We start from the raw sequence: 26,947 nt of genomic DNA on the forward strand, positions 1-26,947 counted from the left end.
GGCAGACCTCCCAGAGGATCGGATGGAGACCACACCGCCATTCACCTACTGTGGGATGGACTGCTTTGGTCCTTTTTATGTCAAAGAAGGCCGCAAGGAGCTAAAGCATTATGGCTTGCTAATCACTTGTATGTGCTCCAGAGCAGTGCATCTTGAAATGCTTGACGATCTCTCTACAGATTCCCTCATCAACTCATTACGTGCATTCATGGCCATCAGAGGTACAGTTCGTCAGATAAGATGCGATCAAGGCACGAATTTTGTCGGCACTAGAAATGAGTTTATTGGAGCATTTAAGGAAATGGATCAAGCCAAGCTAGGGAAACTGGACTGTGAGTTTCTCATGAACACCCCAGCATCTAGTCATATGGGTGGTGTCTGGGAAAGACAAATTCACACCATAAGAAGTGTTCTCATGTCCATTCTGGAACAATCAGCCAAACAACTCGACAGCTCCTCTCTGAGGACATTCCTGTATGAAGTCATGGCAGTGATTAATAGCAGACCATTGACTACTGACCAACTATGTGATCCATCAAACCCAGAACCTTTAACACCGAATCACATACTAACCATGGAGTCCACAATCATCTCTCCACCTCCAGGAAGGTTTGTGAAAGAAGATCTTTATCTCCGTAAGAGGTGGCGTCGTGTTGAACTACTTGCCAACACTTTCTGGACAAGGTGGAAAAAGGAGTATTTGTTAAATCTTCAAGGCAGACAGAAGTGGACCAAAGAGCACAGAAATGCTAAGATCAATGATGTTGTTCTCCTGAAGGATGAGATAACTCCACGCAACCAGTGGAAGTTGGCAAGGATCATTGAAGTGTAAATAAATAAATAAATAGTTATGACACATGTAATTAATTAATTATTGACACATTTAATTAATTAATTATTGACACATGTAATTAATTAATTATTGACACGTTTAATTAATTAATTATTGACACATTTAATTAATTATTTATGTATTTCACATTTTAATTAATTATTGACACATTTAATTAATTATTGACACATTTAATTAATTATTTAATGATATATTTATTTATTTCATTTTGGCAGTCCTGGCGCCTGGCTCTCATCTTGAAATAATTTTATCTGTCAGCCTCACCCATCAAACTCAGGGGGCGGGGTTAACGCTGCCCATGCAGCTTCTCTAACATTTGATTGGTTGCCGTGCAAAGTAAGTCAAAACAGGTCGATCCTAGATAATCGATTGCTTGTGTAGACTTGGGGCAGCCAGGTATCCCAGAATGCAGATCAAATCACAGGCAGCAATGGTGGTGGTGTAGTTTTAAAATACCCCGTTTTTCTGTCACCAACTACACTTTTAACAGTGTTTTAGCCGCGAATGTCGCGCCGTATGTCTGGTCAGGTTGTCAACATAGAACATGTTTGCAAAAGTGCTCAGATGTTTTCAGAGATTTCACTAGCTCTGCTAACAATTAGCATGCAGAGTGCACCGAGGGGGTTACGTTAACCGGTTTGTTTACATATTCCACTCTCCGTGTTCCACATGTTGCATTCGCAGATTCTCATTTTCACCGAACGATCGTCTCTTTCCGCCTGGTTTTGTGTCTCTGTGCTTCTGTAACATAAAGAACGAGCTGACATTTTTCTCACGAAACCAGCGATCAGCTCAACAGACCCTCAGTTTACCTGCATGCATCCTCCTCCTCATCTGTCAGCTGTTTAACACCTGCTGCTAATTCAAGAAACACACCTACGTTACCTGGTGATAGTCACAGTTTAACTGGGCAGCCGGTGCTCGATATAAAGCAATGTCAGCGCATTTTTCTGCACAAGATAAGTAAATATAATGTTTTCCCCGAGCGCAGAGCTGCTGGAGCTTGTTTCCTTACAGAGCACTTTATAGGCGAACCAGCTTCATCAGCGGCTGATGTCCAATCACCGGCACACAGCTTTGAACCTCAGCTGAGTTTTAGCTCTCAGTGGTTAAACGCTGGACTTCATTCACTCAGGTTCTGTCTGTCGGGTCACGTTTACTTCGCTGTTTTATTTACAACTGAGCAAATCGGTTTGGCTGAGGTTAAAGTTACGTTTCATAACTGCATAGTTTCACAGACGTTTAATGGTTCACTGGCACATGTGTTAGACTTAACTATTCGCTTTTCTTTATCTGGTGTGTTTTGGATTTAACAGTGAATTTTGAGATTAAACTGACTTTTAAAATGTTTTTATACAAAGAGGAAAGAGAAGGCGCATTTCCACCGAGAGGAGCAGGGTTTGCAACAGCATGTTCATTATGAAGTCTGCAACCTGGACAGAAATATTATATCATCTGTTTTTTAATAGTTATTCAACTGTATTCTAAGCACCAGCTGTCTGTCAGAATGTGATTTTTTTTTCTCTCTCTGTTGGCAGAGGTATAAAAATGCGCAGGAAAATCTGACGTGCATGGCAAACTTCACCGACAATATTTAGGGAGGAATAAACACACATCAAACATAAATGAACCATTTGTCTGTCTCCATAATTGAGAGCATTTTCTCTTCTTATGTCAAAAACTCTCTCTCTCTCTCTTTTTTTTTTTTTTTTTTTTGCTTTTTCGGTCATGTTATGTTTACCTGTCAAAGGCTTGTTACAAACTATGAAACACATCGTGCAGACTTCTGGATGTTAGAAGAAAACTAATACTGCTCATGAAGGAGACTAAAGGCAGGAAGGTGTCCTTTAAAACTAAACATGTTAATAGGACCTCCCTATTTATATCATAGTTTATGATATAGCACGTGTATTTCAGTAATAGCCTGCTGATTTCAGTGTAGTGGTGAACAGTCGCACAGCTCACGTGGGCGTTATCTGTGATACTCCTTAACTATAATTTATCCAAGTTAACTTCAGTTAACCATTCAGACGGTTCTTTTGTAATGAAAAACATAAACACCCATGCTGCCGGTAGGTTTCCTCAGTGCCAGCTGTTAGCATTATAGCTGCTTATGCAGTAACCATGGTAACCACGGACTCTGAGCGGCTGGATCGACGGAGGTCAGACAACAATTTTACATGTATGATCTTAAAACAGGACACAGCCACTATACGTGCTGGCCTCATATCAAATGTGAAGGCAGACTGAGTCTATGTTTGACGTTTGTTTATATCTAATCTTCCTTTTGAAACATTTAAACAGCAGCGAGTCTGCAGCTGAGGGAATACAAACTCAAATTGTCGGAACAGGTTTGCTCGTTTCTTGGATTCATTTGGTGATTTATTAAATGTATAATTGTTATTCTAATCTGCTGCTGAGTCTCTTACACTTTTCTTTATGCTGTATATTTTCACGTCTCTGGAATAGTTGGCAGTTAGATAGTCAGCTGGGAAACTTTGTGTTAACTCATGGAGCTGAGGATATCGTGGATATGCTGACCTCGCTGCGTGGTGTACAGGGTGAGGTCAGCATGATTAATATTCACAATAAAAATATTAGCCGAACATCATGAAGTCTGTATGTGTTTCATAGTGTCGAACAACCTTTGTACAGTTAAAGCCAGCAGTTACTACATGACAGAAACACCAACGTTATCTCTTTTATGCGTTTATACACAGGTCACGCTGATTACTGAACAAAAACCCAAAGATCAGATGTTAAACAGATTTATTTGCTCTCTCTCCTCCTTAAACATGTTTTTAATGTTAGTTATAATTCAGAATTGGCGACTGAAACACGTAGGACACATAAGAACATCAGGAAATGAAACACCGATAAATATAACCTCAGTAAAAGAAGTCAGCGGGGGTTACTACAGCTGTGTACCGGGGCCTGCGCTTTGTCAGTGGGATTGCTTGCGAGGCGAGCGGGTCTATCCCACGCTTTGCCGTGAGACTGGGCAGACATCTCCGAAATCATCGAAGCACTTTTGCAAAGAGGCTGTATCTTGACAAACCGACCAGACACATGAAGATTAAACCACTACATTCTCGGCTAAAAAAACATTAAAACGGTATTTAGTGACACACAAACAGGGTTTTTCAAAGTTCAGTTCTGTTAGCTTCCACATGCCGGTTGTTGTGTGCTAGAAACAATGGCCACCAGGCCAAAGCAATGGTTTTGACTCGATCAGCGTTAACCCCGCCCCCTGAGTTTGATGGGTCAGGCTGACAGATAAAATTATTTCAAGATGAGAGCCAGGCGCCAGGACTGCCAAAATGAAATAAATAAATATATCATTAAATAATTAATTAAATGTGTCAATAATTAATTAAATGTGTCAATAATTAATTAAAATGTGAAATACATAAATAATTAATTAAATGTGTCAATAATTAATTAATTACATGTGTCATAACTATTTATTTAATTAATTAATTCCAATTTTAATTAATTATTGCCACATTTAATTAATTATTTAATGGTGTATTTAATTAATTCATTATGGCAGTCCTGGCACTCCATACAGCCTTGCCATAATGGTCTATTTGATTCACCTTTTATTATGTATTTTATTTTCACTTGCTGAATACGGGACAGACTTGACTGGGGGAAAGAAGGGGAGAAAGAAAGAGGGAAAGAGAAACAGCTGAGAAGAGGGACGGGGGAGAAGGGCAAAAAACAAAAACCAACAGAATGGGCAGAAAAAAAAAGAAAAAAGAAAAAGAAAATGCATATATCGATCACCTGGATCACCTGTTGAGAAAGAAAAAAGAAAACAAGCAGAAGAGAACAAGAGTAATAGAATAAACAACATCACAATGATATATGGGAATATGACAGTAAATACTAAATATTAAACATTATTGTGCAGCACATAAGATCAACAGAACACAGTGTGCTTTGAGGTAGGAGCCAAAAAGGGTGTAGTTTGTGGGTGTGATCACCCGTGTGTACACCTGTGAGCATGGACGCGCTTGTTTTTAAAAGGTTCCTTCATGTAATGATCTGCTAGAGGGTGTGGGGGGGCCACAGCCCCGTCCTCCAGGGCATGAAGCAGGTATGGAGGAGATCAAAACTCCAGACATCCAGAGGCCCTCAGAACACAAGAGACCAAGGAAGACCCACAGAGGGGCAGCCGCGCCACTGTCCCAGTAAGAGCTGAGGAGAGTCCCAGATGAGGGCTCACTCAGCAGCCGCGGAGCAGAAGCCAGGGGGAGTTGCAGTGACGTGCCCGTGAGCTCCGCTGGCAGCCAGCTGTGCCTGAGTGACCGAGCCCCAGGCCGAGAGGCCGGGGGCACCCCACCTCCGAAGTGGCCCGAGCGAGCCCCAGTTCCCGACAAGCGGCCGCCAAGGAGTGAGCCGGTGTGTACCCGGACGCCCATCCCCAGACACAAAGAATCACCAACGCACCGATGTCTGAGGGAGTCCGCCACTGGCAGGGGAAGTGGTGGTGGTGGGAGATAGGCCTCCAAACCTTGGAGGGCCTGAGATGTCCCCAGAGAGGTGGCGTCTGATACCCAACCTGACATATAGACACAGACATACAGGCACACACAGACACAAACATCCATTCCCCCCCTCATGCTCTCATATGCGCTTACTCCACACTCAACCGACATGGAGACAGACATAAAGAGACGCTGTACACACGATCACACTCCCCAAGCGTACTCTACAAACCGGGTCTAGGTACCCTTGCCCCTGGAGGGGGGAACTGCACCCAGACCCAGGTGGTGTTACCCTTTTCCCTGCGGTGGGGAGAGGCAGACCGCCCCGACTCCGCAGCAGCAGGGAGGCCCCACACCCCAGACCGCAGTCGGACGGCCAACTCCTCCTAGCCCCCCCGCTCCAGCAGGCCGCAGAGAACGGGGGTGAGAGAAGACTCCAAACCTCCCTCCACCCACTCATTGTAGTGTTCATGCATGTGTGTTCTAAGGTGCATTTAAAACCCAGGAGGGCATGGAGCTACCTGCCAGAGAGCAGCAGGTAAGCGCATAGTCCCTCCTGCTAGCCCTCAATGTCTACGTGTATTTAAAATTGAGAGGTGGGCAACGACGCCAGGGGTGAGGTGTACACCCTGATGGTAATTTGGACTCCGTGTGTCGTGCCCACCCCCAAGATCCCATATGTATGTGTAATGAGAGTGTGAGTAATGTGAATGTCTAAGTTGTGGGATAAAATTGAGGCAGAGGCAGCCAGAAGGGGACAGAGAGCGGGGGGGGGGGGGGGGTAGCCTCCTCTGCACCCTGGTGACATACCCCTACTCCAAGGCCCTGCATGTGTGGGTGGTTGTGGTGGAGCGGGAAGAGGGAGGCAGCTGGAGATGGGGAGGGAAGGAAGGGAGGGGCAAGTGACCCTCCCTGGGGCCAGCTCCCCCGCTGACCCCAGTAGGCACCCCCATACTCCGCGACCCGCCAGGGAAAGGGGGCCCAGGCCCATCCAGACCGGGGCCCAGCGCAGCAGCGCCCCCCGGCCCCACAGAGCCCGGGACAGTCCACCCAACCCCACCACAGAGAAAACTGCACCCACCCCACCATCCACTCATCTTCCAGACTACATAAGACAATAGACGCCCAGGCTGAGATCTTCCTCCACCTCTCCTGTATCTCCCCCTCCTGCAGAGAGAGTTCCTGAAGAGCGGAAAGCTCCTGCGAGATGTGACAATCTCCCCCACCAGTTGAAGAGCCCCCCAGGTGGCTCGACGCACCGGCGGCACCCTGCACCAGGGCTGGGCCCCCATGCACCCACCCGCCCACAACCCCGGCAACACACCAACCAGGACCCAAGCTCCCGAGGCCCGGCCAGGGCCCCAGCCCAGAGACGGAGCGCCCCCAGAACCTCACGCCCATCCCGGACCCACCCAGGGGCAGCCAGGCTACCAGGTCAGTAACCCACGTCCGTCAGCACAGACCCTCCCCTAGCCCCGCTGCACGCAGCCACGAGGAAACAGTCACCCGAGAGCCAACAGAGCCCCTAACCGGACATGACCGCTACCCCGGATTGAGCCCCCCAAGGAAGATGCCCCTGGGGAACCCCCCGACGCCCTAGGCCTGTCCTTACCCCCACACCAATCACAACAGTGAAGGCGGGACCAAACTATGACCCCCCACCCCCACTAGGTGATGGAGCTGATCAAAGGAGCCCAGAGCAATTGATCTGGTGTGGTGGCAGAGGCTGTATCAAGACTAATGTAATCTAATAGATAATTTCTATATTGGTTAGAATTAAGATTATTTTTATTTTTCCAGTTCATGAGGACTGTTTTCTTGGCTATGCATAGGGCAGTGAAAACCATATGGGCTAAATTGTTTTCTGAGGTGACATTATCTAAGCTGCCCAACAAACACACTAAGGGGGAAGTTGGAATGTTACATTTCAGACACTTTGATAAGTCTTCACATATCTCACGCCAAAACTTCTGAACTGGTGGACAGAACCAAAGAGCGTGGATATAATTGTCCGGTGAATTGGTTTGGCAGTGTGAGCAGTTGTTGGTAGACGTAAAGCCCATCTTGAACATCCGATGACCTGTATAGTGCACTCTATGTAATATTTTGTATTGAATTAATTGAAGACTGGGATTTCTGATTAGATGAAAGGTTTTTAAGCAAGTCTGAGACCAGAAGTTTAGGTCTAAGTTAACTGATAAATCCGCTTCCCATTTTGCAATAGGAAGTGATATTGATTCATCTGTTTTAGAAAGCATTCTATATATTTTGGATAGTAATTTGGGGGTTTTAAGAGTAAGAAATTGAACCACACTTGGTGGTGTTTGTAGTTCAACTTGACCCGGTTTAAATTTCTTTTTTACTATGGATTTAATTTGTTGATATTCTAAAAATCTTTTCTTGTTGATCCCATATTGTGTAACTAGTCCGTCAAATGAAATAAATTCTGTTCCTTCTAGTATATGTTCTAAATATTTGATTCCTTTACCACTCCAATCTGAAAAGTTTATCATATTATTGTTTTGTAATATGTCAGGGTTGTTCCAGATAGGTGTACGTTTCATGGGATTAATGAAGATGCCGTCAATTTTAGAAACTCCCACCATGCTGTCAGAGAAGAGCTGATGTCGATGCTTTTAAAGCATTCATGTCGTTGGATGTTTGAGCTGATAAATGGTAGGTCTGAGATCTCTAAATTATTGCAAAGTGCTTGTTCTACACGACGTGCTTCCTTTTCAGATGCTCATGCATCGCCGTCATACTGTCATGCAAGGCAAGTTCCATTTTGCAGATTTTGCATTGGACCTTCTTTTCTTTTGTTTTGTCAAAATGCTCCCAGACTTTTGAGTTCCGTTGCCGAGTAGCCATGATAACGGAGACAGCTTCTGTACACCGTTATAAGCGTGCCACAAAACCAACCAATCACAGACTCGGATGCAAAAATTCTGATTGGCTGTTTTGGTCTCCAATCAGCTTGCTAGCTACTGTAGCTAAGCCCAGGCAAATATCCCAGAATGCATTTCATCCACAACTCAAATTGAGGCAGTGGTGGAGGAACGCAGAATTTGAAATATACATATTTCTTTCTGGGTCACAAAATAAAAGATATTTTCAGGATAGATTGTTGCTGTCAGGACATCACATATTTGCAAAAGTGCTCTAACATTTTCAAAGATGCCTGTTACCCACCAGCTGACCTCACAGCTGGACTGGCCATCGGGCATACTGGGCATTTGACACAAAGCTGGAGTTATTCTGTCTTTGCTGCACAGCTGCCTCTTCTCTCCTCCTCTCCCCCTCCCTCTCCTGTTGCCACTTCAATCATGAAACTGATCAATGATCAGCTGATCGGCTTTTCTTTCGCAAGTCCTGTCGGTCTTGTTTATCACCCACTTTGCGCCAAAAAGAGGAAACAAGCAGATGTCACGATGAACAACAGCAGCGTTTAAGCTTGATCAGCTGTTGTTAGAATTTATTTAATATTAATTTCTAGTATCAGCTGATGTTTGTTGGAGCCACAGCTGTAAAAGCTGCTGGTCATGATATCGGGTTGGATATGTGGTGAGAGGGAAACATGAAGATGAAACCAGGAGATGTCCTTAAGTGGTCATCTGGTGTAAACTGTATAGAAATCATACATATATACAAACGAGACAGTGTACATCACTGTCACAACAGTGTTTGTGAAGCAGTATGTTTAAGATACATTGACAGTCTCATGACGACATGATTCAGATATAAGACGCAAATCAAGTCAATCAGACGAATGTAACATTTGTGTTAAATACTTTTGAATTTCACCCAAAACACCCTTTTTTAAAATTAAATATGTCATTTTGCATCTCACTCTCCTACCTGTGTGATCTGAGTCTGTGTGCATTCGTGTGTGTGCGCGCTGCGTGGTGACGTACGCGCGTGCATGTGTGCCCCGGTCACAGCTCGCTTCAGCAGCAGAGTGAAGCTGACCCCCCACCCACTTGAAACATAAAGGCAAATAGGCGGAGCGGTTAGTGCTACGTTTGTGCAGATTTGTGCAGGTAAAATTAGTGTTTGTGCTGCTACGGTTTCCGAGATATTAAACTTTATTTTATAGGTCATTCAAAGGTCACCATCCCCCCAGACTGCTCCAAAACGGGCCAAAATGGTCTACTTTTTTAGTGCTACGTTTGTGCTGATTTGTGCAGGTAAAATTAGCGTTTGTGCTGCTATGATTTGAGATATCCTGTTATGGTTTACTGCTGAAAAATGTCTTTTTCAAATGACCTTTCACTTTGTGTGTTCACTTGTTCAATAAAGTTCTGTTAAAAAAACCCTCTTGTTGTATTTAATCAGCTAAATTTGTAATGAGTGTATTTTTTTTTTACTTCAATTTCTTTACTTCAATCACTTTTTGTTCATAAAACCACGATGCAAATGCTTGAGTATTTATTTTTTTTAGAGTGGATTAAAAAAACTTTATTGAAAACTACATTTGAACATTTTACACTCCCATGAACACTTTTTGAGAAACGAACAAGCTAGCAGTCTTTTGCATCAAATACACATTTTCTGGCAGAAAAAACTATTATTTGGCATTACTGTGTCTGAAGGATTCTTAGAACAGCGTTCATCTGATTTCTGAACAAGGTAAGCTTACATTTAAAATACTGAGGTTTTAGTTACTGAGTTAATACATGATATAGCTAACTATCTGGATCAAAAGGATTTTTTTTCAATGTTAAACATTTTCAAAAATGTCCAAGAAAAAAGTTTCTAAAGCACTTTAAAACATGTAGCACACTGGACTAAAGTGCTGTACAGTACATGGGTTAAATACTCAGACTCAATTTAATAAACTCACAAATTCAATAGCTCCATCTTAAAAACAATAATTCCACAAAATATGAAAGTGTAGATTGGTGGAGAACTTGGGGGAGGGGTTGCTCCTGGCTGTGTATATAGTTCAGAAATCACATTTTGCTCCATCATAATCATAGTGTGTTTTTTTTTAGATGCCTCGAAAGCCATCTGTAGACAAGGTTTCCATTTTTGCAGTTCTTTGCAATTCAAAAGAGGCCATAGTCCAAAATGGCAAAATAGCCACTCCAGCTGCATCAGTCTGGAAAGAGCTGAGTCAGCAGCTAGAAGACAAGATGTCAGCAAAGGCCCTGTACACTTTTGTGAAGCTAAATAGACACAACATCTGGTCAGCTTTGGAAATCAGTGATCAGGAAAGTAATAGTGAAGGAGAGTTAGATTCACATTGCATTTCTCCTGGACAAGAAAACTGTCAAGCTTTTGAACTAGAAGTCCCTTTTGAGGACTGGGTTAAATTTATTCCTGAAAAGGTTGAATACAATGACAAGTTTTCTCCTACCCTAAAAAGGGAATACACAATTTTGAAACCTGGCACTTGGACTCATATCATCAACGATCTTATATGGAAGAAGATCAAAAATACATGTACACTTGTGTTCCGTAGAGCAAAGGTCCATCCAACTGTCAACAATAATTATCTGGACATCAGAGGCGACTGTAAGGAGTGTCATGGCCAGTTAGAAATGTCATGTGACAGACAGCCAGCAATTAATAGTCCAATGGTGCTCCAGTGTTTCATGAGAAATACAGATTTCTCCCTGCACACTGGCCACTCCAAGCGGTTCATGTCTGGAAACCTGCGTGAACAGATCGCTAAAGAGCTGTGTGAGGGCAGAATGGAACCGGCTGTATGGAGGTCAGCGAGGGCAGCAGATCTGATGGATGTTGGAGATCCTGAGCCAAGCCACCTTCCAAATTTGGCCACTCTGCGAAAAGCCAAACAAGAGAGAAAAGACTTGGAATTAGGAGATAAGGACCCCATTGCATCTCTGCAATTGTTAAAATATAGTGTTCCTCACAGTGGTAGCATCCGAGATATTGGACTGGACAAGTTTTTCTGTCACTACTGGAGTCAAACACAGATGCATGTTTATAAGACATTGTCAAAAAAATCTCCCCCAACTGTGTGTTTTGATGCAACCGGTTCAGTTGTGAAAAAACTGCTGAGACCAAATGGCAAATCTGGCCATATCTTCCTTTATCAAGGTATTCTGAAAGAAAACAATTGCCCCAGTGTCCCAGTGGTGCAAATGCTGTCAGAGAAACATGATGTTAATGCCATCGCAAACTGGTTGACAGAATGGATTCGTGCAGGTGCACCTGTGCCAAAGTATGCTGTTAGTGACTTTTCTCTGGCAATTCTGGGAGTTCTGGTCAAGGCTTTCACTCCTCATCCTGATCTGAAGTCCTACCTTAATGAATGCTTTCATGTCCTTCTTGGAACCCAGTCTGCCAAACTCCCCCCTTGTTATATCAGGGTTGATGTTGCGCACTGCATCAAGATGATATGCCAGTGGGATTGCCTGAAGAAGAAAACACATCGTGTTAAAGATTTCTTTGTCAGGTCATTAGCAAAACCTCTTCAGTCTCAATGTTTGGACCATGCAAAACAGCTCCTACATGCTATCACTGTTGTGGCCCTCAGTGAGGCAGAAGGTGATGACAGTTCTGGAGCACCTCTTCCTTCAGAAAGGTGCAAGAAATACTTGAAAGCCCAAATTGCTCAAGACTCCATCATCATTCCAGATGAACAGACGGAGGAAAGTGAGAGAGTGGATTCAGTGGATGAGATCCAGACTGACCTACGACAGTGGGTAACAGAAATATGTGAGGAGAGCAGGTCACTTGCTGCAGCAAATGGGGATAGAGATAATATTCACTTTCTCCCTGAGATTATTCCTCATATAATAAGACTGGCAAGTTACTTGCCACTCTGGACAGGAATAATGGTCCCTCTCTTCCAAAGCACCAGCATCACAGCAAGTTCAGCCACTGTTGAAGCTGATTTCAAAAACATAAAACATGGCCTTTTCAAACATGACAACTTGCCTCTTCGAGTCGATCGCTTCATTGCTCGTCATCTTTCCTTCATCGAGGGAAATATGCGGATTTGTTCTGCAAAAGAAAAGGTCAAAGATGAGGCAACGGTGGGATCACTGAAAGTCACAGATGCCAATTCTGGATCCATGACGACTCACAATGCAGAAGACAAAATAAAAATGGATGCTCACCCATTTGTGGGATCTGATGCTACCACAAACATTCTTCCGGCTGATGGGGATGCAGTTGAGAACTGGAGGGGCCTAGCTGTTCCACCCAAAAAAAGGAAGAGGACTTCCTACCTCTCTTCATGTACCGAATGGCTCCATGCAGATGAAACTTTTGGGGCCAAAAGAGTGAAAGTGGGATTATTAAAAAATGGAAACCTCCATCAGCCTATTAGATTAGGGGAATCGACAATCTCTGTGCTCAATACCTGTGCATTTGATGCATTTTTTCAGTGCTTATGTTGTGCCTTCTGTGACAGCTCCACATTTCAAAATGCTGTTCTGAAAGACAGTGAAAACCCAGTCCTGCAGCTGGTGAAAGCCATTGCCACAGATGGTGTGACCCAACAAACCTACAGAAGGAGAGCAGAGCTGCTTAGTGTAATGTTTGAAGCTGTCTCGTTGAGGTCTGCTGCGATCCAAATCGATGCTCAGTGCAATATCTCCGCTGTAATTGCTAAGACAATGAGGAACATCTCAAGTGTTTATTTTACCAAACACTGCTCTTCACAGCACTGCTACCTCAGCAAAGGGATGACAAGGGAAGTGCCATTTGTTTCTCCTGCCATCTCTGTCCTCAAAGAGTCTGGTATGGCTCATCTTGGCACGGCTGTGGAAGCAGGACTTGGCCTACCTGAGTCTACCTGCCTCAGGCCACTCTCCAATCCATCTCTGTGTCCATCAGAATTCAAAACAGAAGACAGCACCACAGGAAATGAGCTCTGTGCAGGGACAGTTACTCACAGCTACAACATTGGAGATATCGTGTGGATTGATACTGACCTTGCAAACCAAACAGAATTTCCACTGAATGAATTTCCCTCCAACCTGGTTCTCCAAGGAAAGTCGTTCACTTTGAGGGCATTAATTGCTTTCCATGGAAAGATGACCACTGATGGTTTGGGGCATTACACTGCATACTGCAGGAGAGCTCCATGTGTGTGGGAGTGCTATGATGACCTGGGAAATGGAGTGACAGGAGCATCTGAAAAGAAAAAAATACAACCCCATGCTGTGTTATACACAGTATATTGAGTGCTGCCTGCATTTTTCTGTTTTATTTGGTTCATTACAGTTACATGTGTTCAAATGGCTAGTGTGTGTTATCAGTAAGTTCAGTTTTGCACATAAAGTTAAAGTTCTAAATTAAAAATCTTTTAACACTCTTTTCTTTGTCAGTCTGATGTATATTTGCTTTTACACACCAAGTCACCTTCACCCATAGCCTTGAAAGTAACCGTTCCATTTTTCTGTCAATAATTTTCCAGTATTTCTTTTGTGTTTACCTGGTGGCTTAAGTCAGGGGTCAGCATCCTTTTCATTTCAAAGGGCCCCTTTCCCCCCTGCTGCTACAAAACCTGTCTAGAGCCTAAAAAAAGAAAGAGCCTATAAATATCTAGAAAATGAGTTGTTATATCGTGTAAGCTATGGAAATGTAAATAAAAATGTTTATTTTTAGATTTGATAAGACAATGAATCATCAAAGCTTTATAACGGAAAAAAGTATTTGTTAAAATGAAGCCAGCTACGAGCATCCTTTCCATAATAATTGAAAATTAGGAAAGATGGGCAACCAACTTGAAAATTACAGTAAACAGATTTGAACCTAAGAAACATTAAATCACTTTTAAAAGCCTTGTACATTCAATGAATAGTCAATGCAGATATTTCATAAAAAAAAAAAAACTGTTAACAGAACCCTTTCTTGTTGTCTTTATAATAAAAAAATGACTTACTTGGTCTTATAAGAGCCACAGTGGAGGGGCCGGAGAGCCACATGTTGCTTTAGAGCCGCAGGTTGAAGATCCCTCGCCTAAGTGCTGTGGAATATTCAGTTTTCTACACGTAGGTAACAACCTATCAAAGCAAACACTTCATTTTTTCTGAGACAGCTACATTAATAATAATGAACATATATAATTCAAAACAAAATCATAGAGGCCAACTGGGTATGTAAAAAATAATAATAATTTAGGTATACGTGAATCACTTCACATGAAACTCAGTTTTGCCACAGAAAAAATAAAAACTTTAGCCTACCTTGTGTACGTTTCTGCACTAGTAACAAAAGAAATATCGACCTTTCCGCTGAATAAATTGTGTTACTAAAGTGTAAACTAATAAAAGCTAATATGCAGCAAGCCTAGAAAAAGTGCAAAACTCCACAGCTGCTGAAACTCACTGCCGCAGACACTGGTGTTATACAGCGTAGGCCGTAATAATTAAAATCATTATATCTCAGATACTGTAGCAGCACAAACGCTAATTTTACCTGCACAAATCAGCACAAACGTAGCACTAACCGCTCCGCCTATTTGCCTTTACGTTTCAAGTGGGTGGGGGGTAAGTCACTGCCACGTTGCTCAGTTTGTTCAGACCCCAAGCTGCAATGTGAATACAGCCGAACCGCCGCATTTTTGTTTGTCGTTAAGAGACTCGTTCGGGATAAGTTTTGTGGAGGACAGAGTTTGCTAATATACGTTTTTAATGAGTTTTAGCCGAGAACGCAGCTGAAATGCTAGCATGCTAAGTTAGCCTGAACGCTAGAGGCTTGTGAGCGTATTCGCTGCAGTTTTTTTTAACAGCGTGCACTCTTTTTTCCTTCGTCAGGTGAGGTGTACTGGCAGGCGCGTGACGCACACAGAACAGACACTTATTTCTGTGTTGCAGGTATGGAGATGTTCTTATGTTTTGGAGATGCAGTCTTTCATTCATTGTTTTTATAAGTACAGTGTTGTATTGCCTGTTGGATGGCGGTTATTAATATAATTGTACTGAAGTATAATGTTTGAAGTATAAGCACTAGAATATTGGGTCCTGGTTATTGAATTGTATTTATCTGACTGTTTATTTGTTTTTGAATTATTTTGTTGTTTTTAATGATTTTTCAGTGACATGTTATTTATTTTATGCTTTTTGTTTTTGAGAGCTTAAGTTAATGTTTTAAAACAATTTGTTGTATTAGATTTATTATATTATTGTGGTGTTAATGAAGCTGCAGGCACAGCTCCTTTCAGCATGGCCGGAGGAGAGGTGTACTGGCAGTCGCGTGACACACACAGATCAGACACTTATTTCTGTGTTGCAGATGTGCAGTAAAGAGCCAAAGACCCAAGTGCTGTCTCCTGCCTCTTACTTTCACGCCAGAACACAACGCAATGACGGGTGTAACACATGAACGGGTTATACGAACAGGAAGCTCAAACTGTTTAAAAACATGAATTCAAACTCCAGCATAAGAAAGCAAACAGCAAAACTTTATTTATACAGTCAGAAACACAAAATGCTGCTCAGAGCAGAAGCTAGCACAGACGAGAACCTCAGTAATCAGATTGTAAACACTGATCATGTGATTCAACATGTTATTCCAGCATTAAAGGTAAAAACAGCTTCAGTTATATTGTTGGAAACAGACGCCGGTCACAGATAACTTGAGGTGTTGCTCTTCAACCTGTAGATGTGGTTCAGCATCTACAGGTTGGAGCTTCACATATTTCCTGGTTTGTGCACTAATAATGAGCAGCTCAGAGACTTACTGAGGTCCCAGACTCTGCTTCAGTCCATCCAATGTCCTGCTCAGCTTCTAGTCAGAGTCCAGGTTTTAATAAGAACTAAAGTCCAGTTTCCAACACACACATGAAGATCACAATAATGACACTGTCAGTGGTCTTTGAGATTTATTAGAAATCTGTCTTATCTTAAGTTCAGCTCTGTGAAAAGGCATGGATCCGCCTCACAGAGAGCATCGATCAGAAGTGAGGAGGCTGTACTTCCTTTTCGTCGCACTGTGTCAATAACGTCTCGTGCTTTATCTGCTTTGCTCTGCTGTGATCTGACTGATTCCATCTCCTGATCATTGATAATATGCTGCTCCAGGAGTTTATCCAGAAGTTTTTTTAAAACAGGTTCAGACACTCTGTCAATAAACTGTGAGCGAACTGTGAGCAGCCTCTCGTCTGCCGGGACTCCGGACTCATCTGGGACATTTCTCATTAAGGTTTCTGTTCTTGGTGCTGAAGGAACAAAGAAAGATAGACATTTAACAGCACTCTGAACTGAGGATGAAAAGAGAAGTATGATTTCAGTTGAAGTTTTATAAAATATAAAATAAAAAGTTTGTAGGGTAATTTCTGCTGGTATCTGGCAGGAATCTTACCTGGCAGGCAAACAGATGATTTCCAGATTTCATTCCCCTCTTGGTCTTTGACTATCAGAGTCACAAACCCTGAATTTGTACTCAGGAAAACTTGAAATGTTGGATGGTAATTTGGGCCAGACTTTGAGCGAAACTGTGTTTGCTAAACAACAACAGAAAGGTGCCATTTTCATGACGAGTGGGTTATCCAGGACTTTCATTTCATTTCAGCAGCATATAGTTTCTAACTGCTGACTCACCTTCGGCTGTATTATCCTGCTCTCAGGTTCACAGTGGACACTGTACCTTTGACTGAAGCTGAAAAGACAGTCAGCAGGGGTCTGGATGTATTTAGCATCATCGTGTTGTTGGGCAGACACCTGCAGTGACAGGACAGTTTATTATGCTGGTAACGTTAATAAGTCTATTCACCTGTAGAGCTCATTTAAACATATCAGGTGTAGAATATCATGTCAGTATGAATCAAAAACAATCATTCTTGAGATAGAATAGCTTTGCAGAGAAAAAAAAGCTCCATGATTTTATTTTTATCAGTGAAGTGTCAGATCTGACATTATGGGTCACAAACATCAAATGTTCACAGCTTAGGGTCATTACTGGGAGTGAATAAAGAAGAGCAGTGATTGGTCAACAATGTGGGTAAGAAAAGTTAAATGGAGCCTGACTCTTTGTCTCAGGTAATCAGAGTGGAGTGACCAGTACACCTGTACATAAGTTTAGTTTATTATCAGAAAGCTGCTGAGAATCATTTGGATTCTGAGAGGACTACAGAGTGAAGATGATGAAACTATTTACCTCTGACAATGGGATATTTTCCTGGAGTAGAAACACGTTGATTTGTGCAGGTTCTGTCTCTGAAGGTCGGAAGAAAAGCAGAACTTGGCCATTTACTGTTATGTTCAGGAGCCGCTTAAAATCATCCCAGATGACGCCCCACCCAGAGAGGTGAGGAACCTTCACAACCACATGGGTGGCAGTGATCTCCAGCGGCTCCAAGATGCTCATCCCATCATCAGAGATGTGGGCAACAGACAGCAGGCCATCAACACACAGCGCTGTGAAAGGAAAGAGCTTTTCATTCTGAGAGTTCAGATTTACTTCTCACCTTATCTGAGGATTACATCTCCTGCAAACAAGTTCACCTCCATCCTTTTTTGTTATAAATAAACTGCATTGTGGTTATTTGTATGATAAAGAACAGTTCATATTAGCTGAGCACCACACAGTAACACAGATGTTTCACAGCACAGTGCTCACCCTCCTTTGTTTCACAGTGTGGCAGGTGGAGCTCCCAGACTGCATCCTCAGAGCATGTGATGTTAAACAGCGGCCCTGCAGCTGTTTTTCCAGCTGATTGAAGGAGGCTCTCATCCCATTGGACAGTCCTGTACAACAGCTCCGCCTCCTGAGCCATAACAAACACTAGTCTGGTCAGAGTACACTGGAACACACCTGGACCAGGACACCTGAACCTGTAGGACACAGAAGGGCTGAAGCACTCCAACCAGCCTGTATGAGCTGAGGTCTGATCACCTCCAGCTGTATCACGCGTCTTGTCACATCATTACATACATGTTATCAACCTAATGTGAAATTAGAAGCACCTGTAGGAGATGTGTGTGGATTCAGTTTGTACTTGAGGGGTGAAGCTTGATGGAGGCTGGAATTCAGAGAGGAAATACATCAGCTGTTTAAAGCAGCAATAAACAAGTAAACAGTGAACAAACTATACAGAGTACACCCATCCATCCATCATCCATCCATCTTCTTCCGCTTTATCCGGGGCTGCAGGGGCAGCAGCCTAAGCAGAGAAGCCCAGACCTCCCTCTCCCCAGCCACCTCCTCCAGCTTATCCGGGGGAACACTAAGGCATTCCCAGGCCAGCCGAGAGATATAATCTCTCCAGCGTGTCCTGGGTCTGCCCCGGGGCCTCCTCCCGGTGGGACATGCCCAAACACCTCACCCAGGATGCACCCAGGGGGCATCCTTGTCAGACGCCCAAACCACCTCAGCTGGCTCCTTTCGATGTGGAGGAGCAGCGGCTCTACTCTGAGCCCCTCCCGGATGGCCGAACCTCTCACCCTATCTCTAAGGGAGAGGCCAGCCACCCTTCGGAGGAAGCTCATTTCCACCGCTTGTATTCGCAACCTCGTTCTTTCAGTCACTACCCACAGCTCGTGGCCATAGGTGAGGGTAGAAACATAGCTGGACCACACAGCTAGTGGCGTGTGCCCCTAGGCACACAGAGTACACATCAGGTGTTATCTGTACACACTTTCAAAACTGCGAGTAACATACTGACAATGACACAGAATCTTAAACCTGACTGTAGAGCTGGGCGATAGAACGATAACGATATGTATCGCGATATAACTTTTACTCGATAGAGAAATTAAGCTATCGCGATAGACCTCGCATCTCTTGTCCTCTTTAAAAAAAAAAAAAAAAAAAGGTCAGCCAATCCAAATTAAGTAGCGCAGAGCCGAACCAATCACAGCCGCAGCGTCACGTCGCGTGACTTGTTACGTACAGCACAAGTGCCAAGCCGCACGTGTGTTTGTTTGGGAAGCAGCCAGCGCGTAATGGAGGAAATGAGTGTGCCGACTAGAAAAATCAACCGAGCGTGACCGACGAGAAAACAGATGATGGTTCCAATGCCGGAGAGATTGTCGAACGGAAGAGCCAAAGAAGTTCCGTAGTGTGAAGGTATTTCGGCTATTTCAGGTCTGACAAAAAACAGAGTAGCGTGCACTGTAAATTGTGCCGAAAGCAAGTCTGGAAATACAATGAACTGGTGCATGCGTCACACTGTGCGCCGCGTTATTGTTTCGGTGAAATGAATTTCTACAATACTGTTACTGTTAATTCTACTCTCTGCAGTGTTTAAATGCTTACATATACACACAGTTACTGTTCGTCCACACATACGACTCGGTTCTACTTCTATGCCCCAGCTTTGTTTACTTTTTCCCACCGAGGCTTCTAGACTTCTGATTGGCCAACATTTCTGCACGGTTAGGAATCTAGCACCACCTGCTGCTTTGGCATGTTCATAGCAGCGTTTTCCTTCATTTCTGCTTTTATGTGTGGACGGGATTATTTTTTAAAACGAAAACGGAAAATCTCCGTTTTCAAAAATACCCGTGTACGTGTGGACGTAGCCTCAGTCTCTGACTGGAAGCGCTAATTCGTCATTCGGCTTTTGTCAGACTAAAGTAACTGTTAAAACTGTTTGAAAAGCTAAGCTATACAACAAGGAGAGATTGAGAATTTCCTTTTAGTTCTCAGTTTATTTGATATTGACAAAAGTTAGTCAGTTTTGTCTGTTCTTCTGTAAAACAAACTAAGATTTATTTTTAGAATTCATATTTTGTTTCTAAATAGAATTGACAGTTTAGTCTGTTTCGTTTGTTCTATTTTGAAACTTAAACGCTTTAGCGGCTGCCTTTTGTGTAGTTTGCAATATTTGCCTTTATTTATCTGAAAAAGTCTCATGTTCCTTAAGTACATCTACCCTGTTGAACTTATTATGGGAAATAAATATTTAAATAAAAACAAGCTGCTGATTATTTCACATTTTACTTGTGAGCAACGGCACATTTAAATCTTACAAATATAGTTATTTGGCTTATATCGTGATAGATATCCTTATCGCCTGAAATGAAAAAAACATATCGTGATATGAAAAAATCTCATATCGCCCAGCTCTACCTGACTGGTTGTCTGCCCTGTGCTTTAACACACCTGACACAATTTCTGTGCTGAAGGCCTCTTTTTTGTGTCACAAGACAATCAGATCCACATGCTTTTCTCTCACCTTAATGTGCTTTATGTCATCCTTAGACAAATCAAGCTCTGTGTCTAATGAGTCTGGATTCAGTCTGACCTCAGAGTCACCTGATGAGAGACAAACATCGAATATGTCAGGATTTCCTGGAACTCTAACTGGTGCTGTTTACAATCATATTAGTTTTTTAGTGGTTTTCTGATCAAATACAAACTGTCTGTGAGGGATTTCTCTTTCTTCCTTAAGGACCCACCATCTTCTTCAGCTGCAGCCTTCTCACTCACTAAAAAGATTTTAAAGTATTAAAATATTTTGACCAAAACCAGTACCTAAAAACACATCCTTAAAAACCCCCATAATTTATAGATTTTTGCAGAATGAAATAAGCACAAACGAGCTTTCATGTGATATGCTGTTGATGAAATAGTGATGAATGTGACACAGAGTCTCAGTACTCACTGGTTTTGTCTATGGAAGATTTAAAAGTCTTGTCATCAACCCTGCAGAGAGCAACGTTAAAACACAACTGATTAATGGGGTACTAAGCCTAGCCAGAGAAGAAGAAAACAGACTTTACCATGAAGATCCTGTTGGGTTATAATATTATTTTATGCCATGTTATACCCCTAATTAAAGATTGTGAATTATTATGTAGTTTTAGTTTGCATTATTCTCCTGAATTAGAAGAAGCTGATAACTATTGCATTTGTTAGATTGATTTGCATTACATTAGACTGCTGATTTATTGTGAATGAATGATGTTGTTTTATGATGCATTATACTGCTAAGTTATAAGAAAATACTGTTTGCAGAAAGTCATCATCTTATTTGTCTGATTAGAAGAGAACAGAACATGCTGGAGTTTCCTGCCCCATCTCAGCAGGAGCAGATAAACAGGGAGCCAAGGTCGTAGCTTAGGCGCCGTGTGAGAGAGAGTGTGAATGTTTAGGCTTTTATGATTAGGTGGGGGCTACGAGAGGCTATAAGAGTTTGAGCAATGCTCCACCATTTTGAGATCTGATGCTGTCTGCGTACGGTGTTTATCTCCTGCGCGTGTGATCATTAAAATCATTGTTTGACTGAACCCGACCGGACCAGTGTTGTTCTTTTGGTTTTTCATCTTGTCTCCATCCCCAATATTTGAATCCATAACAATCCTCAGTGTGGATTGACTGGAAGAATTCCATCCAAACATCTGCTCTCACTAAATTCTTCCTCACCTACAGACTGTGTTCTTCACTGCTTTAAACTTGGAAATGAATGCAGTCATTGGTCTGCGTGCTGCTTTGTTCAGAGAGCTGATTGGCTGTTGACAGTGTTTGATCAGAGCGTGTCAGCCGTTACTATGGTGACCATAAAGGTCAGAAACAGGAAGTGTTTGTGTCCAATCCTGAAGCCTGTCACCATTCTCCTCTCACAGCTTCACTGAGAAGCTGCAGCTTTACAGGAAACACTGGATCTTTGTTTCATACTGACTGTGTTTAGTACAATACTGCTGACAGCACCACCCACTCACTCCATCACTCTACTTACACCAGAGTCTCCAGTCTGTAGTCTGGACTCTGCTGAAGATCAGACAGCTGCTTCACATCTGGATCCTTCAGGTTGTTTCCCCACAGGTCCAGCTGTCTCAGATGGGAGGGGTTGGACTTCAGTGCTGCCAGATAATCACAGCTGATCTCTGACAAACCACAGTCCCTCAATCTGTATAAAGAATGAAAGATGTAAGTTTATTAGACAAAGTGTGAGCTTGAAATCATTCAGTGTTTCATCATCTGTTCAGAGCTGAAGAAGGTTCAGAATGTAGAAGTTTAGAAAATGGAAACTCCAAACAGCTGAAGCCAACAGGAAGCAGCTTCAAACAGGAAACTGTGCAGAGTTTCAGACTATATGTCCTGATGCAGCCAGTTGGATTTTGGAGATTTGAATCTCTGTTCTGTGACTAAGTCCTTGAATCATTTCTTCCAGTTGGTCCAACAAGACAGACTAAGTATTGGACATGTGTTGTGGCTCCATTAGGGGAGCTTCTAAATGTGATGTGATGGCCCCTCTGGGTCTGTCAGGTCACAGGACTGAAGAGAGCTCAAACTGGGCACACAGTTGTTCCAGTCTGGACCAAAGACTCTATACTGGGACTGAGGGACTGCTTTGACTGCACCCACTGGGACTTTTTAAAGGCTCATGTTCTCACTTAGATCATCGATTTCTACTTACATTTCTTTCTGGGAAAAATGGGGATTACTTTGGAAACAGGAAGTATTTTCCCCAGTAAGCAGCCCTGGATTAGTAAATCACTCCAACATGTTCTCAGGCAGAAGAAGCTGTCTTGTTATGAGGGAGAGAAGAAAAAGATTGAGGCACAGAAACTTGTTGAAAGAGAGATAAAGCAGCTAAAATCAGGTGTCAAAGTAAAGCAGAGGATGAGCTGAATAAAGGACACTCAAGGCTGGCTTGGAAAGGAATGAAGTCCATGGTGGGGATGCAGAACAAGGAGCAAAGATGAATGTGATGCTGAATCAGCAGAAGACTTGGACTCATTTGATTCCAGCTTTGATATCATTGATTTCAATGAAGAGCTTTGTGATTGTAGCAAAGGGCTGGTAGCTCTGAGAGTCCCACTGATGAGGTGTTTGTGTGGAAATCTCTTAGTGGGACCAAAGAGAGAAAAAGCCCTGGTCCTGATGCTGTGGGAGGGAAATGATTGAAGTGTGCTGTGAGGAACTGACTGGGAGATCTTCACACATTTTCCAGTCCTCCTTGGAACAACAGGAAGTTCCCAGCATATGGAAACAAAGGTTAAGTGTCCTATGGCACTCAGTGATGATGGTGCTGTGGCCCCACCACCTCCACCTCTTTGTAAAGGAACTAACTGTAATCTGAAGCTTCAAATGGGACTAAGACTTCCTCCACTAGGTGGCAGTGTCTGATGAGAAAGTGTTAGTGGAGCTGGCCTGGAGTCAGAAACAGGAAGATGCAGGATTTGGGCTGAAATGGGGGAAAGTGGTTCGCACTAGTGCCTTAAAGCAAGAAGGTTGTAGGTTGAAGCTTGTTGGCCTTTCTGTGGAGGTTGGATGTTCTCCCACAGTCCAATGAAATGCTGCTTAGGTTCATTGGTGCTTCTAAATTGGCTGTAGGTGTGGATGTGAGAGAGTGCTTCTCTGTCTCTCTCTGTTGGCCCTGTGATGGACTGCTCACCTGTGCAGGTGGACCACGCCTCTTGCCCTATGACAGCTAGGGCACAGGCTGCAGCCCTGTGAGCCTAAGCTGAATAAACAGTTAGCAAAAATGATCCATAGATGGCCTGAAATCCCCCAGTTAGCAGTTTGGTAGATAGCTATGACATGCTAATCCCATCCAGCAGCTGTATTCTACCTGTAAGCTGATCCCTGCTGAGCCAAAGCACTTTTTCATATACAAATTACAACCTTTAATAGAAACCTATTGGTCAGCATCTTATTAGCCTGCTGTTAGCTTCATTCCACAGAAAACTGAGAGAAACTAACAGAGTTGATAAAGAATAAAGAGAAATGTGCTGATTTAAAGCCTTTGAAGTGCTTCAGATGATCTCTGTCCACTTCTGTCCACTCATTCATTCATGTAAGCTTTCTAATGCAGCTTTGATCTTCACAGTCTGCTTCATGAAACTCATTCTAACCCTGAATGTCAGAGTGTTCCTCCTTCTCTTTCCCATCATTCATGCTGGCAGTGGAGGAGATTTGGATGATGTGTGTATGTTTGTGTTGGACTGCTGTCTGTAAAGCAAACGCACATGTTGCTTTGGATTTCAGTGTCAGACAGACTTTAAGGTGGAATGAAGAGTTGGAGAGTTTCACAGTGAATTATCCAGTGGAGGATTTTTCTTCTTCTTTGAAGGTTTGAAATGTGAACATTGTTCTGCTGCAGTCAATGGACTAAACCAGAGAAGAAGAAAACAGACTTTACCATGAAGATCCTCAGTGTGGATCAGTATAATATCAGCCTGATGTCTGCAGTTTAGTGTCAGCACAACTTTCACATCATATTCATCTCAGCACAACTAAAACATGCTGACTGACCTCAGAGTTTCAAGTCCACATCCTGGACTCTCCAGGAAACCACACAGATGCTTCACTCCTGAATCCTGCAGCTTGTTGTTCCAGCTCAGGTCCAGCTGTCTCAGATGGGAGGGGTTGGACTTCAGTGCTGCTGCCAGATAATCACAGCTGATCTCTGACAAACCACAGTCCCTCAATCTGTATAAAGAATGAAAGATGTAAGTTTATTAGACAAAGTGTGAGCTTGAAATCATTCAGTGTTTCATCATCTGTTCAGAGCTGAAGAAGGTTCAGAATGTAGAAGTTTAGAAAATGGAAACTCCAAACAGCTGACAGAGTTCATACGCCTTTGTCAGGGTCAAATTCAAGCAAGACCATGTGAAAATTAAAACACATCATCCTAGGTGAACTTAAACACCTTTGTTCCCCTTTTGTTAAGACATAGAAAAGTACACCACACAAAAATACTGCAAAAGGAAACGGTCGCCTTATATACATAGTGTATAAACTCAAAATGCACATTTCACTTCAAATTAAGATTAAGGCTTTGAACAGATCACATAGTTCAGTTCAACATATAAGACTTTAAGAATGCACAAGCATCTACTTAAAATCTATTTAATTTATCATCCATGATATTATTTTGTACAATTCCAATGTATTTTGTTCATCTCCCTTAAATAAACAGGCAGTCTTAAAGTATGAAATATTCATATACAAACACATATAAATGTGTGTACTGTCTCAGTGGCTGATAGTACCCCACAGGCCTCAGTGTGAGCTTGAAGACATTTATAATGTTTAAGTAGTTTAATGTGCAGGTGCTGACGATAAACACGTTTTGAATGAAAGCCGGGGAACTTTGGTAGCACAGAAACAAGTGGCTATTCTTTGTGACTATATGGATCACTCACAATACCATTATTTCACACAAAGGCACCAAATTAATACTCAAAAAAGCTGCAGCAATACACACAAATATAAACAGTACTTGGTGACAACTTTGCTTTTAGCCTTTAACCCTTCTTGACTACTTTTGATGTGGCCTCTATATTTTACCTTTAAAAACAGTTTATCTTGCCAATCTGTTATTTTCTCATTTTGACCAACTGTATCAGCACAATTTATCTAAATTCAGACAAAATTTAAAATACAAGTAGAAAGTGATATTTTGACTGTAAAAACCACACACATGTTTAACGAATCATCTTCATAACTTGAAATGCAAATAGAGATTGTACATTTTTAAAAATACGCACACGTTTTGCAAACAACAAAGTTATATGGTACTATTTACCAAAAAATGCAGCCAAGGCTCAGACGTTTTTCATATAATCATTTCAAACTATTTACAGAACAATCAGGTGTCAAACAATAGTTTGTGTCACTCTAACACATATGAGAACAGCACAGGGATAAACCTGCAGGTCTGACAGCAGGTGTGTCACTCAGCGTTTACACTGCAATCTGCCTTTGTTGGCTTTAAGGCAGCAACTGTGACGATCACTAGTAGAACTGACACACAAAACAAAACAACAGCTACACACTAAATACACAAGACAACAAACTAACTTGAGACCAAACACGGTAAACGTCACAAATCTCTCACGTATCAAAACTCTCTCTCTCTTTCGCTCACTCGCTCTCTCTTGCCGGTCACTCCTAAAACTTCCCCCTTTTGCTAAACAACCAAATGTCATGTTTCCATATCATTTTTGATTGGTCGACATAGTACATTTTCCCACCTATAGGGCTTTGGAGCGTGATGTCACGGGAGATGGGCCACGCCCCCTTCCGCCATGACAGTAGGCCAGCCAAAGGATACCATTTCAGCTATGGATCGTACGTGTTGTGTTGTCGGTTGCAACGTTAGATCACACGATCGTGAAGGCAAGAAGCTGGATAACGGGCTCTCTTTTCATCGTTTTCCATCCTGGAGGCAACGTGAGGGATCCCATGTATCCGATATTACTAAACAAAGACGTCAGGCTTGGATTGCAGCGGTGAGACGAGGGGATATCGAGTTCTCTGCAATCCCCAGCTTTTTGTTGGTTTGCTCACGGCATTTTCTTTCCGGTGAGTTCTAAATTAATTCATATCACTCTTGAAAGGCTTTTAGTGTGATTTTCAACGTGCTGAGGTCATAGATAATGAGATAAAACATGCTAATGTGTGATGCTGCAGAACCACGTCATGTCGACTGAGTAGCTTATGATTTGGCATTATTGCAGGCAAACCAGCATATGAAATGGATGTAACAAATCCAGACTGGGCACCAACACTGCACATGGGGCATGACGACATACCTGTATCAGACTCAGACCGGCACTCAAGGCGTACGCAACGGAAGCGAAAAAGAGCACCCATCGGAGGTAAACAACCCCCCCCCCTCTAAAAACATACTAAATTGCTATCACTGTACACTAATCCGCACATAACTTCCAGATGAATCACACACCTGTCATTGGAATATTGGTGTACATTTACCTTATGTCTAATT

General features: G+C 42.6%; 1 protein-coding gene across 2 annotated transcripts in view; it reads right to left on the minus strand.

The window, feature by feature from the left end:
- Positions 1–15,747: 15,747 nt before the first annotated feature.
- Positions 15,748–26,947, minus strand: part of LOC146634600 (protein NLRC3-like) — a 720,577-nt gene continuing 709,377 nt past the window's right edge. For both annotated transcript variants that reach the window (XM_085377952.1, XM_085377961.1), the window contains 9 exons: positions 20,873–20,913; positions 20,628–20,696; positions 20,444–20,523; positions 18,231–18,286; positions 17,884–18,098; positions 17,422–17,681; positions 16,866–16,985; positions 16,627–16,768; positions 15,748–16,483 (listed from right to left, as the gene is read on the minus strand). In XM_085377952.1, the coding sequence (XP_085234078.1) occupies positions 16,164–16,483; positions 16,627–16,768; positions 16,866–16,985; positions 17,422–17,681; positions 17,884–18,098; positions 18,231–18,286; positions 20,444–20,523; positions 20,628–20,696; positions 20,873–20,913 (1,303 nt within the window). In that variant the 3' untranslated portion in view covers positions 15,748–16,163. The remainder of the gene's footprint in view (positions 16,484–16,626; positions 16,769–16,865; positions 16,986–17,421; positions 17,682–17,883; positions 18,099–18,230; positions 18,287–20,443; positions 20,524–20,627; positions 20,697–20,872; positions 20,914–26,947) is intronic.

Source organism: Diplotaxodon limnothrissa, linkage group LG3, assembly GCF_057381915.1.
Source record: "Diplotaxodon limnothrissa isolate DT_005_m linkage group LG3, D_limnothrissa_male_GT1.1, whole genome shotgun sequence".
NCBI classification, from domain to species: Eukaryota; Metazoa; Chordata; class Actinopteri; order Cichliformes; family Cichlidae; genus Diplotaxodon; species Diplotaxodon limnothrissa.